The sequence below is a fragment of the Notamacropus eugenii genome, chromosome 3 (genome assembly GCF_028372415.1).
Source record: "Notamacropus eugenii isolate mMacEug1 chromosome 3, mMacEug1.pri_v2, whole genome shotgun sequence".
Lineage (NCBI taxonomy): Eukaryota > Metazoa > Chordata > Mammalia > Diprotodontia > Macropodidae > Notamacropus > Notamacropus eugenii.
The window spans coordinates 50,379,205-50,398,573 of record NC_092874.1 but is presented as its reverse complement, the minus strand read 5'-3'; the positions used below and the strand labels follow the sequence as shown (position 1 = coordinate 50,398,573).

Sequence of the window (19,369 nt, the reverse complement as noted above, 5' to 3'; positions counted from 1 at the left end):
CCCACAACTCCCTAGTTAACTACTTAATCTGTGAGCTTTCTTGTAATAAGGACATGAGAACTATAGAGAGGGTTATGATGAGATTTCAGTAGCTATATAATATGTAAACATATATAGAAAAAGTTCGTCAAGGTATATACTTTGCATTTGCCTAGAAGGAGACTGAGAGTATCCTTATATATTTTGGTCCGATTACTCTTGACCATGACATTTTTCTGTAATCATATAAATTGTATTTCTTCCATTGTATTTTATACCATTAGTTGCATTTTCCTCCATTTCTGTTTTCACATCACTAACTGGAAAAGAGGAATTAACTTTTCTAGCTCTACCATAATTTTGACTTTTCAGAATTTCTGTGTTCTGTTTTCATAACAAAATGAACCGACTCCTTCTTTCCCTATGTGTTAGTGCCCTCCTGTACCATAAACAAAAATTTACCATATATTTATTTTGTGTATGTCTTATGTGCATTTATATATGTGTATATCATCTCCTCCAATCGAATGTGTGTGTGTTCGTCCTTTGTTGCCGAAGAAGACCACGACATCAGAGAAATGATGACGTGACTGGCACTTGACTTTGTTTTGAGTGAGTGAGGACTGTACAGGTCACCAGCCTCACTTCTCCTCCAGAGCCATCTGAATCCAGTGACCAGGTATTCATCAGGATGACTGGAGATGGCTCAGGATGAGGCAATTTATAAATTCCCTGAAGACATGAATTGTTTCATTTTTCTTTCTGTACCCTTAGCCCCTAGCATAATGCCTGGTAAGCTCATGATAAATGTATGTAGAGCGATTGAGAGGCTTTTTTCTAGTCTCAGCGTAGCCATCTTACTTTATTTCCACTAATTCGTGCACAGATTGCTAAATTGAAGGGGACATAAAATTACTATTTTATAAGCCTTTCTAGTTGATCAAATATGAGACAACACAGCTCTTATTAACATCTGTCCAAACAAAGTCTATACTTTCCCTCCAAAATCTGACCTGGGTTAAACTAGTGGGAACTATCATGGCATTAAATTTCAGGTTATATCCATAAGGTTTTTTCCCTTTCAAAGAAATTTCATTTTAGGAGTGCTGCTTCCTTTATGAGGGTGGTCTTTGGAACTGGACCGATATATTCTGTTTAGGGGTCCCCTAGGCAAATGCCAAACTTGCTATATTTTTTCTACATATGTTTATATACTTTTATTGAATAGGTATTGAAATCTCATCATGAAACTCTCTGTAGCTCTCATTATTACAAGATCGCTTACAGCTTTAAAGTAGTCAGCTAGTAGTTAACTGGGGGCTGGAGGGATTTTAGACCTACTTGAGACCTTTTTGATGGGATCAGACCAGATCTGTCTTTTACCAAATGTTGCTCCCAGTTGAATGGTTTCATAGCGAATTTCCAGTTTCTAACTCATGATGGTAATATAACTTTTGTGGAAGGGTGCTTCTTTTTCTGTTAAACAATTTATACCCTATTAAGAGATTCTTATACTTGTCAAGATGGGAATTTTTCAGAACTTTATTTGGGAAGTGAGGTGGGGGTGGAGAGTGAGGTACCCTGGTATCAAAAAAAAAAAAAAAGAAGAAAGAATTCTCTTTTTCTTCCTTTTTTTGTGCCAGTATAGCTGCTAACATTTTTAATGTCTCATTTTTTTTGCCTTTTTAAATTTTAGTTACAGGCTAGTCAAAGTCTGAGAAATACTAGTCACAGCAGCACAGCTGCACATTTACTTCAAGCTAAACATCAAATTGTTTGGCAGCAGCTAGAACAACAACACCATTTATTAGAAGATCATCACAAGAAGAAAGAAGAATTCAAAATGCAGATTAATTTCTTGCAAGAGAAAATTGGAACTTATGAGATGGAGATGGTATGTTCTTTTTAGTGATAGTCTACCAAAAGATTTGTAACTTTGCAATTAATTTTATGTTGACTTTTTATCTCCCTTTGAACTAATTTAAGAAACTTTAGAAATAAACATTCATGTCATCATTATTATTCAAATGACTCACAAAAGCTTTATAGTGAAGAAAAGGTCTTCTCATGGATAAAATGATAATTTATTTTGTAACTTTTTACAGCCCCATTATAATAACTCAAGTCTTGAGTTCTAAGCCACAAATTAAACATTTATGTGGTGATGAGTTCCTGCTGCTAGGTCTTATGATTAAGGCCTTTGGAAAAGCATAAATCCATGCTAATTAGGTGTTATAAGCAGATTACATTCAAGGGAAACTGACATTAATAATGTTTCTATGTAGACTCAGATTTCTGACCTTGTTAGTATTTTACCTAAGAAAATCCCTGTATTTTCAAGGCATATTGTGAAATTCTGAAAAAAATTCTCAAAGCAAAATTTTAATTCCCTTTTAAAAAGAATCAAATATCACTTATTTGCTGAAAAAAATCAAAACAAAACATTTACTAAAGACCTTTTTCATGCCAGGCACTGTGATAGGCACAAATAATATGAAAACAAAAACCAAACAATCCTTGTCATTAAGGTGATTACATTCTCTTTGGGGGAGAAATGTGAAAACTGATGAATACAAAATATGTCCAAAATAAAGAAAATACAGTTCCCAGAGGTAGGTGGAAGTCATCAAGACAAGGCTTGTTGAGGGCATCTCAATGGAGCTAAACTTGGAAAGAAGTCTGAAGTTACGTTGAATGACTTTTAGCCATGGAGGGCAGCCTGTGCAAAGACACAGAGACAAAAGCTGGAATGTCAAGTATGGGGAACAGCAAGCAAGTCACTGAGCTAGAAGGTAGAGTGCGAGAAAGAGGTGGCAGAGGAGTCTAGAGGCATTAGAGAGCCGCTGGACCTTTGTGAACATGGTCAGAATTGTGTTTTAGGCATACGATTAGGGAGGAGACTGGAAGTAGGGAGACCATTGAGGAGACATTGAAATAGTCCTAGTGAGAGGTGAGGAAGGCCAAAACTGGGGTGGGTGTGGTGTGTAGAGGAGAGAAAGGGACAAATCCAAGCAATTCTGTGTAGCTACAATCCATAGTACTATGCACTTAATTGAATATGAGCTGTGAAGATGAGTGAAGTATTAAGAATGATACCATGTTTATAAAAGTAGCTGACTGGAAAAGAGAATTTATGAAATTAAGCAATGATTATATGTAAAAAGCCCAGAAATCACTGGAAATCATTGACATAAATGCTAGAGAATGAAGCAATGATCAGGAGAAGTCTTGATATTTAAATATAGCTAAGGAAGGCATATCAGGACCAAAGTGCCACATTTGGAATTGCCATACAGACATTTTGCTAGTGTTATGTGAAAAATACACATACACTGGTGAGTATAAAGCTAAATGAAACCACAGTCCTTGTATTCCACAAGCTAAGACCCCAGTAAAGGGAGATACCACCAACAGAAAGAACTATAATAGTAGTATAAGTAGAATGTGATTTGTGCCAGATGAAGAAAGTGGAAGAATTGTTATATAATATTAGAGAAGCAGAGAGAGAAGCCTGCACAGAGAAGATTGAGTTTGCCCTGATCTTAGAAGAACTGGAAGTATTCCAATAGGTAGATACAGAAAGAGAGTATATTCCAAGTCAAGTCAAATCAATAAGCATTAATTATATGCTTACTAGATGCCTGTCACAGGTGGAGTGAACACCCTGAATAAGGAGAAAGGCACATCTGGTGAACCATTAGTAGCTCGCTAGAGCAAAGCCAGTGTAGAGGTCCAGTGGGGCGAGGTCACGTAGGGTCTTAAACGCCACATTATAGAACTTGAACTTTATTGGGTAGTCAGTAAGGAGCCATTGAAAGTTTTTAAGCAGAGAAGCTGAAGTCATTAGGAAAAAAAGGAACAGAAACAAACATGAAGAACCTACTACGTGTCCAACACTGGGCTAAGGTCTGCACAAATGTCATCTCATTTAAGAAGGTCTTTACAGAGATTTTTCTGCCAGCAGTACGTGGGGCTATTCAAGTCAGGAAACTGTGTAGGTAGCTTTGGGGATTAATTTGCTTAACACATATTTATGAAGTGCGTACATGACTAATCAGCCCAACAATAATACTATGTGCCAGGCACTGACTGTTCCAAGTATTTTACTATCAAAGGAGAAAATATTTGTAAAGTGCTTAGCATACATAGTGCCTGGCACTGGCACATAGCAGGTACTATAAATGTTCATAGTATAGTGGTTATATCACATCTTGAACTATTCTCAGTTAACTAGTATTGATTTAATGAGTTTACTGTATAAAATTAATAAATGCAGAAGAGATACATCACTTAACAAGATCAACATTTTTGATAGGTAAACTACATAAGTAGTAGTCCAACTCAACAAGTGGCTCATAGTCCATAAACCATGATGTCATCAGTTCTTATCAGGCATAGTTCTCCTTATCCATGACTCTACAACTTGAGTCCTGAGCTGGAGTCAGGAAAAAGTTCATCCCTGTCTCCAAATTTCCATTGAAACCAGAATTTTGAGGTTGGAGTGCCAAGCCAGAATATGATAGTTGTCCCAGATTTGGCTTGGAGTTTTGCTGTATTAGGTGGCTTCTAGTTCCGCCGTACTGGCAAGGCATCAGGCATCTGTGAATACACTTTTTCTCCATCCTTTTCCGATGAATCACCTCTGGTTTACCAGCAAGATCTAGGTCAGTAGTAGATTTTGTCATTAGTAGTCATGCAGAATACAGATCTTCTTCATGGTTATGCTTATTGACCCCCTTCCTAACTGAATAATAGATGTGTATGCACATTGTTGATCTTTTAAGAAACTTCAGAATAAAAGTTTATCAATTTTAAACCTGTTATATACAAATCACATTATTTAAGGCAATTAGTATACTATAAAATGAAAGGAGAATGCTTTACTATCAAACCTAGATGACAGAGTTCTGAAGCTATGTGTTAAGTTGCCATCAATTAAAGATTGTCTCTCTTATTTTCAGAAGGAACAAAAAGATTCAAGTAAAAAGGAATTAGAGGAAAAAGATTCAGTCACTGAAGAGTTAAAAATAAAACTAGCAGAAGAAGAAGAAAACTCAGTTGAGCTGAAGGATAAACTAATTGCTACTGATAAATTACTGGGGGATTTCAAAGAACAGATTGTAGAAAAGGACAAAGAAATAAGTAATATAAGACTAGAATTAGCGAATTCTGAACAAAAAGAAAGACAGCGTTCTGGTGAAATAAAACAATTAATGGGGACTGTTGAAGAACTTCAGAAGAAAAGTCGTAAGGAAAGTCAACTTGAAACTGAGACGGTACAAAGAATGGAAATACAGACTCAGCAGAAATTGGAGAAACTCCGAGTAGAGCTAGATGAAATGTATGGGCAGCAGATTGTGCAGATGAAACAAGAGTTAATAAAACAGCATATGTTTGAACTCGATGAACTTAATGCTCAACATAAAGGAGAACTGGAAAATGCTTTAAAAACATGTCGAGATATTCCAGTAAATGAAAATCAAATACAGTTAATGAATATGGCAATTACTGAATTGAATCTAAAACTTCAAGATGCTATTTCTCAAAAGGAAAAAATAAGCAAGGAGTTAGAAATAATTTCAAGAGCAAAATCTATTTTGCAGAGTCAACTTGAAGACCTTTTTGAAGAATTAAGCTTTTCTAGGGAGCAGGTTCAAAGAGCTCGACAGACAATAGCTGAACAAGAAGATGAACTTAACGAAGCACACAAATTGCTTAGCGGTGTGGAAGATTTGAAAGCCCAGATCGTGTCTGCGTCTGAATTCAGGAAGGACTTAGAGTTAAAGCATGAGGCCGAAGTCAGCAATTACAAGATAAAGCTTGAAATGCTAGAGAAAGAAAAGAACGCTGTTTTCGATAGAATGGCTGACTCTCAGGAAGCTGAATTAGAAAGACTGCGAACTCAGCTGCTATTCAGCCACGAAGAGGAACTAACTAGACTCCGGGAAGGCTTAGAAATTGAGCATGAAATGAACATAGAAAAACTGAAAGATAACTTAAGTGTTCACGATAAACAACAGATAGAGGAATTACAGAAGGAAATGAGTCATGAGATGGAAAGCATCCAATTTGAAAAAGACAATTTAATAACGAAGCAGAATCAATTATTTTTAGAAATTTCAAAGCTGAAAGATTTACAGCAGTCTCTTGTAAATTCAAAATCAGAAGAAATGACTCTTCAGATTAAGGAGCTTCAGAAAGAGATTGAAGTACTCAGACAGGAAGAAAAGGAAAAGGGCACACTGGAACAAGAAGTGCAAGAGTTACAACTGAAAACAGAATTTTTGGAGAGGCAAATAAAGGAGAAAGAAGATGACCTTGAAGAAAAATTTACACAACTTGAAACTGAACATACCATTCTTAAAAATGAAAAGAAAACTCTAGAAGACATGTTGAAAATATATTCTCCCATTAGCAAAGAAGAAGGTTTTATTTTCATAGATTCAGTTAAGCCCAAATCTGAAGAATGTGAGTGGCAAAAAAAAATTGATATACTCCTAGAAGAAAATGAAAAACTCACAAAACAGTGCACACAGCTAAACGAAGAGATTGAGAGGCAAAGGAATACATACTCATTTGCTGAAAAAAACTTTGAGACAAATTACCAGGAGTTAAGAGAAGAATATGCTTATCTTCTAAAGGTAAGATCTGATTTAGAGGACAGTAAAAGCAAACAGGAAGTAGAATATGAAATGAAGCTAAAGGCTCTTACTGATGAGCTTTATCATTTACAGAAAAGTAAGCCAGTTCTTTTAGTGAAAACTAAAAGTGCAGATTGTGAAAGTTGTAAAGATGACAAGTCTTTCACAGCAGAAATTTCTGAAATTGGTGAAGTTGTTGAGAAAGATACTACAGAACTTATGGAGAAACTTGAGGTGACCCAGCAAGAGAAATTAGAACTATCAGAGAGACTGTCAGATCTTTCTGAACAGTTAAAGCAGAAACATAGTGAAATTAATCACTTAAGTGAGGAAGTGAAATCTCTAAAGCAAGAGAAAGAACAAGTTTTAAAAAGATGCAAAGAGCTAGAAATCATAGTTGGCCATAGTCGAGCAGAACACATGGATGAGTTAAAACTTAAGCCATGCAATTTTAAAGATGGTATTCAAACACAGGGAAATAAAGATTCTGCAGCTCCTGTATTTAAAATAAATAAAGACTTTGATGAAGGGGCAAAGATCATAGAGATGAATATTAGAAAAGAAAGCGAGCAAGAATTGGTGAAGCCTGAGAAGAATTCTCTTTTGGCTCTCATGCACTCTGTGACTGACCAGTTGGCTAATGAGTCGTTAACATCATCTTTAGCTATTGCACAGAGTGGAAATGACCAGCTTCGGCAGGAACTCAGTCCTCTGAAATCTGAACAGGTTTGTTTACTGATTCATGTGTGATTAAGCTAGAAGAGGGAAAAACCTCAATTAGAAAATATTTTTGTTCTTTACAAAAATATAAATGAACATTCTGAAAAGAAGAATAAAATTAACCTTTTTCAAGTTATTCTCATTAGGGCTTGTAACTTATTTTTCAGGTAGATTTTAAATAGACAAATTAAATTATCCTAATTTTCTGTAATTGTTATATTGGATCCAAAAAACATTAAAAACTAACTAATGAAAACAGTTTATATGTTCAGATAAAGCCAGAGGAAACATTTGACAGTTTATATTTTGCCAACTGTAATACTGTGAACATTAATCTAATTAATGAAAATTATTATAGAATGATATGGAAGTTACAAGTAGGATGATACATATTACTGCCTAACCAGGATAGATTTTTTTTTAAAAAAAGCATTTCTAGGTAATAAGGTCACCTTATGGTGATCTAATGATGAATCTAGAAATCAAGAAATTGATACCTGTGAGCTACTTAAATCTATAGAATATTTGATTATTTTAGAGATAGTGATGGTTTCAACTCACATAAATTTGTAGAGTGAAAGATTCTTAGGAGACAATACTTGTGTTTGAAGACCAACTGCTTAGATGGTCAGTTTTCTGACCATTGTAGAAGTAGCTCCCATCTCCTTACTATGGTTTAAGGAATGGATTGTTTTGGGTTTTTTTTTTTTTGTTGTTGTTAAGTAACTTAAAGGTGATCACTGGTTCAGAATGTATTAGAGCAAATTCTTTCACTTTGCCTCGTCAGTTTCCTTTTGACAGCGTGGCTTACTCTTCGGGCTGAGACCAAGGCCAAACCATAGACATTCAGAGATATTTCTTGCTACTTACGGCTCTCAGCGTACTAGAAGTTGATTTCTTTATCTAGTTGTATTCCAACAAGCTGCAGAGAAGTTGCTGATCTGCATTGGTCGGGGAAGTTTCTGCATCCAAGAGATCACTGTCAATAGAACCATGGATTCAGAGTAACCAACAACTTAAAAATTATTTCAGACTATTTACCAACTAATGAAAATTCTACAATAGATGGCATGCATTTACAGAATGCTACTGCCTGCCTGGCATAGATAGGCAGATAGTTCAGGCTTTTGATGTAAATTTTTATTATACAAATTCGAATTCTGAAAGAACTTTGCATTTCAGAAGAAATGTATATTAATTTTGCTATACAGTACCATGCTTGGTCGCTTTCTCTCTCTCTCTGTCTCTCTCTATTTCTCTGTTTCTCTCTATCTGTCTCTGTTTCTGTCTCTCAGCTCCTTCCCCTTAGCTCAGCTCTTGGAGACCTCCCACTCCCCCCAAAAAAAACCTTTTTAAAAAGAAAAATCCTCTGAGTGAAGGCAGAACAGATGCCTGGAGATGCTACCACCACCACTGAATGGGGCTTGGCAAGATAGAGCTTTGCCCCACTGCTCCCACTTACTCATGTGTCCGGCCCCTGCATCTCTGTCTTCCATCTGTTTGAGCTTGAATACTTCATGCCTGTCCCTGCCCCACACATGTCACCCATCCTCTCCTGTCTGCATCCATGTCTGGCCGTCACATGTCTGCCCTCTGTGTGTTGTTTGTCTTATTATCAACCAGGCCCTCACGTGTTCCTCCTCCTGCTTTTACTTTTTGTCCCTGGCCCCTGCACGTCTTTGCACAGTGTGCCAGCCCCCTTCTTCCTTTAGTATGTGGCCACCTTCCTGCTTCCCTCTCTCCTTTCCTCACCTCTGCAGGCAAATTCACATCACATAAAAATGTCTTTACATAGAGGTTTGCAGAACAGTCTACTTATGTAAAATGAGAACTGTCTGTACTCAATTTATGAATATATTTCTTTAAGGTTTCTTCTACCTCCAGAATTCTTTGGCTTTCTGAATGGTTGTACTCAGTTTGATGTAAAGATTACAGAGTAAACCATTAAATATTCCTATAGAGGTTGTTCACATAATATTAACCTTTTTCACTGTTCATCTAAATGAAGTTTTTGGGTTTCCCAGGAAAGTGTCTGCCTGGTCCAGTCAGGCTAAAGTAGCTGTTCAGGTTAGACTGGAAGTGTCATGACTGAATCTGAATGTTTCAACTGCATCCTCAAGATATTGTAAAGACTCTGGAATTTCCCCAGATATTACTATAACCTAAATATAGTTCATCTCGGAATCTGTTTTGAATTCTTAGGAAGATGTGAAATAGTTATGATAGCTTCTGATTTATTCAGCTGCACTTCCAAGATAATCAGTCATTAAAATGATCTTGAACTTGATGCATATATTTGGTAGTTAAAGCAACACAAATCAACAGCCTAAATGAATGGGGTTTTTTTGCCTTCATCATATATTTTAATCTGGTTTCTTTGTAATAGAATATTTCACTTTGACTTTGGTTTTTTCACAATATATCTGAACAACCAGGAACCATTCTGAGGTGCTCTTTCGTTAGGTGCTGAACTCATATTCACAAAGAAACCTGGAAATGGAACTCTTATGGTCTTTTTCTAGACTCAGAGATATATCTCAAAATGTGAATAGAGTTAAAGGCACTTTGCAGGGAACGTTCGTACTGTGTAGAGCTTGTATTTAGCAGAGTGTGGAGAGCGTGAAGACAGACTATCGCTGTTCCTTACTGCGCATGAGACTTTTTATTTATAATAATAGCTGTGTTATTGGAAAAGAGACATTCTAATACACGAACAATCAAGGTTATAAACTCCCTTGATTTCGCTGAAGGAGAGTATTGTGCATAAGATGAAGTTATTCACATGAAAAGAGGGAAGGTCCACACTGGCATGCAGTGTTCCACCAGGATGTTCTGTCTCTTTCCCAGTTCCCTCTAGAAGGCCTGCTCCATAGGCAGCAGACTTCCTTTCCTCTTAGATATTTTTCTCTCTCACCCCTTCCAGCTTCTACTTTTCACTGAGAGAAGATACCTCCTTGATGACAGCATCCCTGGCTGCCCTTTCACTCTCTGGTAGATGGAGGGAAGTTGGGAGTACGCCTTGGTTCTGTCTTTACCACCGTCACTCAGTCACCTCTGCTCCTTTGTGGTGCATTCAGTCCAGAAACATCACCAAATCAGAATTCTAGTCACTGTGATCAACCAATGTCCAAGATATTCCCCTTCTTCCTAACTGAGTTCAGTGTCTGACTCATCGTCTTTTTTCCTCAAGTCTTGCCTTTATACTTGGGGACTTGAACATATATAGTGATACTCCAATCCCTCAACTTCACAGTTCCTCAACTTACTCATGTCTCATGACCTACTTCTCCACCCCACCTGAGCCATACCAAAGGGTCAAACTCCTGAACTTGTCATCACCCACAAAGGTTCCACTTCCATGTTCATGAATTCTGACATTTCTTTATCTGATCATAATCTGTCTTCAGTCCATTTCTCCCCTCTAACCCCAAATCTTTTTCTTTGACCATACTGTGACCTCCAGTCCCTGGCCTTCATCCCTGTAGGAGCTATGCTCTCCTCCCTTCCCCATCTTGACTCTTTAGTGAATCAATTCAACTCTTCACTGTCTTCTTGCCCCCTTCACAAGTCACTAGACTTGGCCTGCCAAGCTTCAGCTTTTATCGCCTCTACCATCCACTGCCTTCTTTTCTATGCATGTGCTACTGAACAAAGCTGGAGAAAATCATGAAACCATGCTACCTTGGTCCACTACAGATTAATTACCTAAATTCAGCTGGGCCCTGTGTTGCTACAAGGCCGATTCTTTTATACTTTCCTAATTAACTTACTATCCCATTTACCACAGTGGTTTTTCCATACCTCTCCATCCGTCCTTAAGCCTCTCTCAGTCCCTCCTCTCCCTACACTCTTGGCCCAAAACACATGCATATAATATTAAAGTATTCAATACTATATACTATGCATTATATTATATACTCTACTATCAGCATAAAATCCAAAGTGCTTTTATGATTCCCTGAAAGCTATGTATGGACCAAAAACCTATGGTGTATCACAACTGCTCAGTGCTGATGGACTCATATTGATTAGTGATAAGGACATGATCCTAGAGAGATGGGCTGAACACTTCCATTGTGTTCTCAACAGAACATCATCAGTCAGTGCTGAGTCCATTGACTGTTTACCTTAGGTTGAAAATCCCTCCTTAGCTGAACTTGCAACTGAAGAAGAGGTTTTGAGGGCCATTAGGCTCCTTTTTGTGGCACAGCACCTGGTGCTCATTCTATTCCAGGTGAGATCTATAAGGTAGGGGGACCATTGCTCATGCAAAAGCTTTTTGAAATTTTCTAGGTTATATGGCAAAAGGAAGTTATCCCCCAGGAGTTCAAGGATGCCTCCATTGTCCATCTTTATAAAGGTAAAGGGAATAGATTGTCCTCCAACAATCACAGAGGTGTCTCTCTCTTAGTCATTGCTGGCAAGATTCTTGCAAGAGCCCTCCTTAATAGGCTGATCCTTCACCTGGAAGATGGTCATCTATCTGAGAGTCAGTGTGGCTTCAGAAAGGACTGAGAAACAGTCGATATGGTGTTTGCTGCCTGACAACTCCAGGAGAAATGTCAGGAGCAGAACAGAGGTCTGTACACAACGTTTGTGGATCTGACCAAAGCATTTGACACTGTTAGTCATGAGGGCTTATGGAAAATCATGTCAAAATTTGGTTGCCTGGAGAAGTTCATCAATATTGCACGTCAGTTTCATAGTGGCATGTTTGCCTGGGTTCTGGATAATGGACAAAGCTCTCATGCCTTCGCAGTCACCAAGGGAGTGAAACAGGGCTATGTGCTTACTCCCATGCTTTTTAGCATGATGTTTTCAGCCATGCTGACAAATGCTTTCAGTGAGGAAGAACACGGCATCAAGGTCAACTGCCATACTGATGGTAAGCTCTTCCATTTGAAAAGGCTACAAACCAAGACCAAAGTGGAGGAAGTGTTGGTGCATGATTTTCTGTCTGCAGATGATTGTGCACTCAGTGCAGCCTCTGAAACTAAGATGCAACAAAGTATGGATCAATTCTCTACTGCCTGTGCTCATTTTGGCCTAGTAATTAACACCAAGAAAACACAGGTGCTCCCTTAGCCACCAGCACACCATCCCTAGGTGGAACCATCGATTACAACAAATGGAGAAGTTTTGAATGCTGTGGATAAGTTCACTTACCTTAGTGGTGTACTTTTCAGGGATGTACACATTGACAATGAAATTGATCCATGCATTGCCAAAGCTAGCTCAGTGTTTGGGAAGCTCAGACAAAAAGTTTGGGAGAGAAGAGGTATTAGATTGACTACCAAACTGAAGGTCTACAGAGCCATTGTGCTGACCTCATTGCTATATGCCTGTGAGACATGGACGGTCTACAAGCACCATGCCAGGAAACTGAATGACTTCCATTTGAACTGTCTTAGGAAAATTCTGAGAATCACCTGGCAGGATAAGGTACCAGACAACATTGAAGTCCTTGCTTGAACTGAACTGCCAAGCATTCAGACTATGCTTCAGACAGTACAACGCTGATGGGCTGGCCACGTTGTTCGAATGAAAAATGTGTGCTTGCCTAAAAGATTATTTTATGGAGAACTCGCACGGGGCAGGTGATCACATGATGGTCAGAAGAAGCAATACAAGGACACCCTCAAGGTCTCTTTCAAGAACTTTGGATTTGACTGTGCAACATAGGAAACACTGACACAGGACCGCTCAGCATGGAGTGCCCACATCAGAAAGGGTGGTGTACTGTATGAGTGAAGGAGAATTGAGACAGCACAAAGTAAACTCAGGAGGCACACATTTGGAGTATCTACCCCAAATGTTCACCCGGACTATCTGTGCCCAACCTGTGGTAGAGCATTCTGAGCTTGGACTGGTCTGATCAGCCACAGTCAGACACTGAAACCTGAGTTTATCATGGTGATGTCATTTTGGTCCACTTTGAGAACAAAGGATGACAACCAACCTACCAACCAACCGTACGCTAACACGTTATATTATATGCTGTATTGTTTTAAGCTACTAAAGCATTTTTTATAAAGCATATGAAAACAGCACAGAGACTTTTGGGATACCCTGTGCAAGTGTCTGTGCTGTTCCAGGGTTTGAGAGGTATGTCTTTCTTTCACTGGATGAGTTAACGAATGAGTTTTTACTTTAAGAAGAAAGATGATGATTATAACATGAGTATCAAGATAGAGAATTAATATACATCTTAGAGGCTAATGACTTTTATTATATGTAGTTGTTTTGTATCCAGCTCCATGTCATAATTAGCTATTATAATATAGTCCTGCTGGATTTTGCCCAGACTAGCTAATTATAGGGTCAGGCCTATTTGCAAACAGTAAATCAGAGGCTATGTAATTAGCATACAGTAAAGACTTCCCTCACACTAGCAGAAAAGTATCTTTTTAAGAAGCTGGGTTTTTTTTTTTTAATATAGAGTGTTACTCTTCCTTGAAAGGTGATCTTTTTTGGTGGTAAGCTTTGGATGCAGCTTTCACAAACTGAATGAACTACAGGTAGCTACTTACTTTACAGGAGTAGTTTTCCACCCACAGATGCTTTTCAGAATTTTAGGACCAAAGATGATAATCTTCCAAGTGATGTCCTTAGGGCCTGGAGAAATTAATGAATGAGCTGTTTACTCCTACAGAATGTTTCCTTCATTATCTGATAAAGTCTTTAGAGTTTTACTGATTCCACATCTGAGAAAAATGTCATGTGACCCATCAAAATAGTCAACAGTTTTGTTTTCTCAGAAGGGAGGGTATTTCTGAAAATCAGTCAGCTACATAATGATCAGCTATTGAGTTGTTTTCTTTTTGAAAAGCTTAGATAGAATTATAGCAAACAGAAAGTTTGTATGGTCCTCCTCCCACTCTGGTGAGCATTAGTCAGAGTTTTGGTTGTGCTCTGTGTGCAGGATTTGGCCTTACAGTTAACCAGTTTGGAAGGTTAGTAGAACATCAGCCACGTGAAAACCCCAAGAATCCAGTCATCCTCTCTCACTGCAGTTTGTTGTGTTTTATATTTTAATGTGTTTTATACATACCCCTTACTGTTTAAATAGAATGTACTTAACAAACTTGAGCCTTGTTTGATTCAAAGTTAATCAAGTATTTCTTAAGTGCCTACTGTGTGCCTTTGCATTGAGCTTATATGAGATAATAAATATATGCAAAAATACACACAGCACAGATATAAATTTGTGAAATTCAAGGTAGCGTAGGTGCTTCTGTGCTTTTCATTGCCTCTAAGCATTCTCTTTCGCTTTATAAGGTTACCTAATACTTTTAATTGCCATCAGCATTATGTGTGCCTGAAACAGAGTTTCAAATATAAATACATTCATTTCAGTTTCCTGCTTCTATAAGCTCCTTGAGGTCAGGGATTGTTTTATTCTTGACATCTGAAGGCCTGGCACCTAGCACAGAGTATATAATAGTAACCTAATAAATGCTTATTAATTAATTGATTTAATGCTTCTATGGGTTTGAAAACCAGTGAACCAAGCCTGCTTTGTCATATATATCATCATAAAAATGCTCTTCTCTAAGATCCTAAAGTACATGAGCTTTAATGTACGTCCTCTGTAGCATCTATTTTGACTTGTACCTAGTTTGCTGATTTGCTGATTCCTGGTTGCATTCAGGGTAGTCAAGGTGGCTAAATAACAAGTCACAGAGGAAATGTTAATCAATAAGAAGGGGTTTGCATTTCTGCACTTATTTTCACAAAGAACAGGAAGAGCAGGGCTAGCTTCTGAATAGTGTAACAGTCAGAGAAAACCAATCACAGAGGCAGCTCAAAAAAGTGGGAAGAATGTTGGACGTATCTCAGCTCTGCTGCTGTCCACCTAGGAAGCCTTCACCTCTCTGGGCCTCAGTTTCCTCATCTGTAACCTGAGCTAACTACATGAGCTACGTAGCTCTTCCCAGCTTTAACTGTATAATCAGTCCTGTTCTCCAATGAATGCCGTTTCCAGTCTTTTGACTGGAGAGTACCATCTGTAATGGTCCTATGAAAAGGTGTGCTTTTTCAGCCATATATCTGTCTGATCCACCAAGAAATAATTTCACTTATTTGATAACATTGAACAGTTTTAAGAAGATTCACTAATAACTGTAGCATCTAGATGTTGTTTTGCTAAAAAACCAGTTGACAAGCATTGGGAATGGCAAAATTAATTCTCTGTCCATGCAACAGATTTTAATCCAGACAAATTCCACAGCAGGCCATGTTGAGAACCACAGACTCACTTGAAGAAGTTGAAGGTCATCTGCCTTTAGACTCTGGGTCAGATACCCCACTCCAATTAAAAATCTCCTTCCACTACCAAAAAAACTCTCCTTGAGGTATTTGGGGATTTTCATTGCTTATTCAACATCTAATAAAACAAAGATACCCATTAATGGAATTTGTAAGTGGTATTGAATTTTATTAGAGCCATCTGCTTGCCTGACTAATGCTTATTGTATGTGAGAAAGAATTGTCAAGTTCAAGATAATTTGATAGTTGCCTCAGAGAAGATACTTCAAGAATGTCTTTTGTTTAATCTAAACTCTTTTCACATTGAAGATATCATTTAATTTTTAATGTACTTTTTAAAAAATTGAAAGTGGCTTGCTAGAGTCAGTATTCATTTTAGAGCCCCTAATTACACTGGTTCACACCTGTTGTGTCGTTATGCGCGGTTTCACAGAGTGCACAAACTGGATTCACTTCAGCAGCTGGGTGCACTGTGCACCTTCGTTTTTAAAACAAATCTTAGTGAACAAATGTGAATTTGGTGAACAAATCTTAGTCTATATATGTTTGAATATGAAAATGGTTTATGGTTGAGCCATTTATTTTTATCAACTAACTGCTCAAGGGGATGGATCTTGTTTGTCAGTGAAATGTGAGGTAGAATGTCAGTAAAATTTCCCCAAATTAAATAATGGGCATGCTACAGGCTTTGAATAAGCTCTTTGATAAAATGGTCCCATGAATTCAGTGTATATGTTTTTTAGCTTTTTAACGTAGAGAAAAATGACCAGATTATTTTACAAACACAAACTTGTGTAAACACCTTTTGCAAAGCTCTGACGTGGTCCTTGGATCCTGTTAGGCTGGCTTCTTTGTGGGCGTAGTAATTCAGATTCCACCTTCCAGTTCACCTAGAGGTAAGGACATTAAAACCACTCCCTCTGCCTTGAACTTTTCCTGAGGGAACATTGACTAGAAGAATTCTTTTGCATAGCTTGATGGCCTATTTGAGTAACAATTCAGAAGAGCTTTTCCTTTTGAACCAAGTCAAGCAGCCAGAACCAAGATGAGCTACACTTCTCGTCCTTTGCTTCTATGGAGATTTCAAATGTTGACTTTCCCTGCCAAGTTGTGCTTGCGTCTCTTGCTTTTTGCACCTTACAGGGTTGGTGCCAATATTTATTGCTTTGCTGACTAGCTGCTTCTGGTCTCGTTCTTTGGCTTTTCAAGGATTTTATCACTTGTGAGAAGAATGGCACTCATCTAGTTTTTGAAAAGTGAGGTTATGTTGGACCTTTCAATTGCTCAGGTGCGTTCATTAATTGTCGAAGATTCACTGCCTAAGACAGTGACAAGGAGACTTTTTTGATGCTGTCCTGGTGTTTATCTTCAGAATCTCGGAGAGAAACCCTCTTTAATCAACCGTAGGTAGCCAACCTGTTTAGTCAGTCAAACAGATCATCAGTGACTCCGTCTCTAGAATGGATTCCTATAGAACTTACTGGGCCTCAGATACCCTCAGTGGCTTGTGGTTGGAAGAGCAGGATGAAGACATGTATGAGGTTGAATCGCGAGTGCCTTTACCAGATCCATTTCCTCTCAGTGAACAGCTGGATGAAAATAATTCCATCGTTGTTAACACTTCTATTTTTCATTTTAGTAATAAAAGAAATGGGCATATAGTAAAGCTCATTTCTAAAATCTGCTTGCCTACCCCACCATACTCAGTAAGTACTGAAATTATTCCTTGGTGATTCTGAGTTTGTTTTGGTTTTTCGTTTATATCATTGCCATTCAGCTTTAGGTGAATTAGGTTTGGGTGACTTTCAGTGACCTAATGCATGAGTGTGCTCTGAATCTGAGGAAAAATAGACTGGTGTAACTGTTCTCCAGTTCAAGTGACCTACTAGGCACTTTCTGGAGAAGTTTACTGTGGTTGGCCTTAGAAAAAGTTGTTCAGTCTATGAAATGATAACAGGAGTCAAGGGGTGTATTTTTTAAATTAAATTTTATTTAAATTTTGAACTTAATCTTCAACAAACTTTTCAGTATACCAAAAAGAAATAAGCTTGTATACGAAACTATGAATTTATGTACAATTGTGTTTTCTTAAGAAATAAATGTATCAAATTTAACAGTGTAGTAGTAGAGCTGTTCCATTTGTTTATGCCACCCCTTTTGGCTTCCTTCAGTGCATTTATTGAAAATGTCTTAATTAGATTATCTTTAAATAAAGAAATTTGAATAATTTTATCTAATTAGATATTTAATTATTTTATCTAATAAGATTAATTAGAAAAAAATTCTATGTGGAACCTTTTCTATTTTAAAAATACTTAATATACCACTGTGAGAAAATATTGTGCTTTCTTTACAGGAAATGTAACATCATTATACAGTAAGTATTTCTCATAAGTAATACTATATATTTAGTATTTTTGCCTTAAGTTCATTACTGCTAAAATAGATATTTTGATCACCCCTCCATGTTCTTTAATGTGACATAAACCACGTTCTTGTGAAGTTCAGGGCTTAAACTATAATATACTTAGCTAATATTTAACAAATGTTAACCACCCAAGCCAGGTGGCTTTCAAAACTTTTATTATCCTTCCTGTAACTTATATTAAAGTGACAGTGAATTTTATCAGGGATATTGAAAACGCTCATTTAAAGTTCAGTAGTAATTCACAAATTCACTAAGTATTTTTTTAAAATATTTAGGTGAAAATGTTTAAGATTTGATATTATTATGCAAAGTAGTAGTAAATCATTTCAACTAAAGTGTATCATATCACACAGTTCTCATAAACTGAAATATTGCTTCTTTAAGAAAAGATTTTATGACTTTATAGGACAAAAGGAAGATAGCAAGAAAGCTGGAGGGCAACTTAGAGGTCACCCTCCCCAACTCCATCACTTTATATATTAGGACAGTTGAGGGTCCGAGAAGTTAAGGAACTTTCCCAAAATTGCATGGATTTTAAGTGACCTGTGACTTCAAGCTAAATGGCGTTTGTACCATATCACACTACCTTCTGCTCTGTTTTTATTTTATTAAATACCTATTACAGCAAATTAGTTTGGCTATAAGTAAAACTTTGTATTTTAAATGGGAAAATTAATTCGTTATTGGTAATTTTATAGTGTCATATTGGATTTAGTAAGGCTTACTTATTTTTTTAGCCAAAATCTGATTTAATATAAAACCTAAGTGTAGTTATAACCAGAGTTATTTTAAAGCATGTGTATCAAGTTTGTAGTCTCTTGACTTATTCTGTAAAATTGAAAAGAAACAAATAAACAAAAATCTTGTGGCTTAGCTGGTTTGAATTTTTAACTGCTTTCTAAGCAAACGCAATGTAAATTACAAGCAAAAGTCACAGAAATAGGTGAAATCAATCAATGTTATTTAAATATTCATAAAGAGTATTATCAGGGCAAGCAAGCAAATAAGCAAACTTGGAACCTTATAGCTCGAGAGAGGCTCCTTGGTCTCCAAATTGCAGTAGCTCTGGTGCAGCTACTGGGTCTTGCTCTGGTAGTTTGCCCACATTTGGGCAATTATAATCTGGGCTAACATTTCCTAGAAGTGTCCCAAGTAGACGAAGATAAAGGACACAGCACCACATAGTATAGATAGATTGTATGCATCTTTTAAGGACAAAACTATTTAGCTGAAGGTTAGCATGGTTTTATTTTTTTCAAGACAAATTAATAAGGAACTGAAATGAGCTGATTTTTTCCTTCTTTACCAACTGAAAAATAAACAAGTTATAGTC

The 19,369-nt window shown here is 37.2% G+C and overlaps 1 protein-coding gene and 2 long non-coding RNA genes across 12 annotated transcripts in view; 1 reads left to right on the top strand and 2 right to left on the bottom strand.

Moving 5' to 3' along the window:
* LOC140530919 (uncharacterized) overlaps window positions 1-19,369 on the bottom strand; it is a 949,813-nt gene that overhangs the window by 47,773 nt on the left and 882,671 nt on the right. The window lies entirely within an intron of this gene.
* Window positions 1-19,369, top strand: part of LOC140530913 (A-kinase anchor protein 9-like) — a 78,576-nt gene that overhangs the window by 42,138 nt on the left and 17,069 nt on the right. For 6 of the 7 annotated variants that reach the window (XR_011976141.1, XR_011976143.1, XR_011976142.1 and 3 more), the window contains 2 exons: window positions 1,676-1,873; window positions 4,941-7,346. Coding sequence is in view for 3 of the 7 variants with exons in the window: in XM_072650049.1 (XP_072506150.1) it covers window positions 1,676-1,873; window positions 4,941-7,346 (2,604 nt within the window). In the remaining 4 variants the exon portion in view is untranslated. The remainder of the gene's footprint in view (window positions 1-1,675; window positions 1,874-4,940; window positions 7,347-19,369) is intronic. The other variant, XR_011976144.1, reaches the window with a different exon arrangement.
* On the bottom strand, window positions 4,199-17,857 carry LOC140530933 (uncharacterized). Its single transcript, XR_011976182.1, has 3 exons — window positions 13,871-17,857; window positions 8,211-8,319; window positions 4,199-4,639 (listed from the first exon to the last, which is right to left on the bottom strand). It is a non-coding gene; the product is annotated as an uncharacterized lncRNA (long non-coding RNA).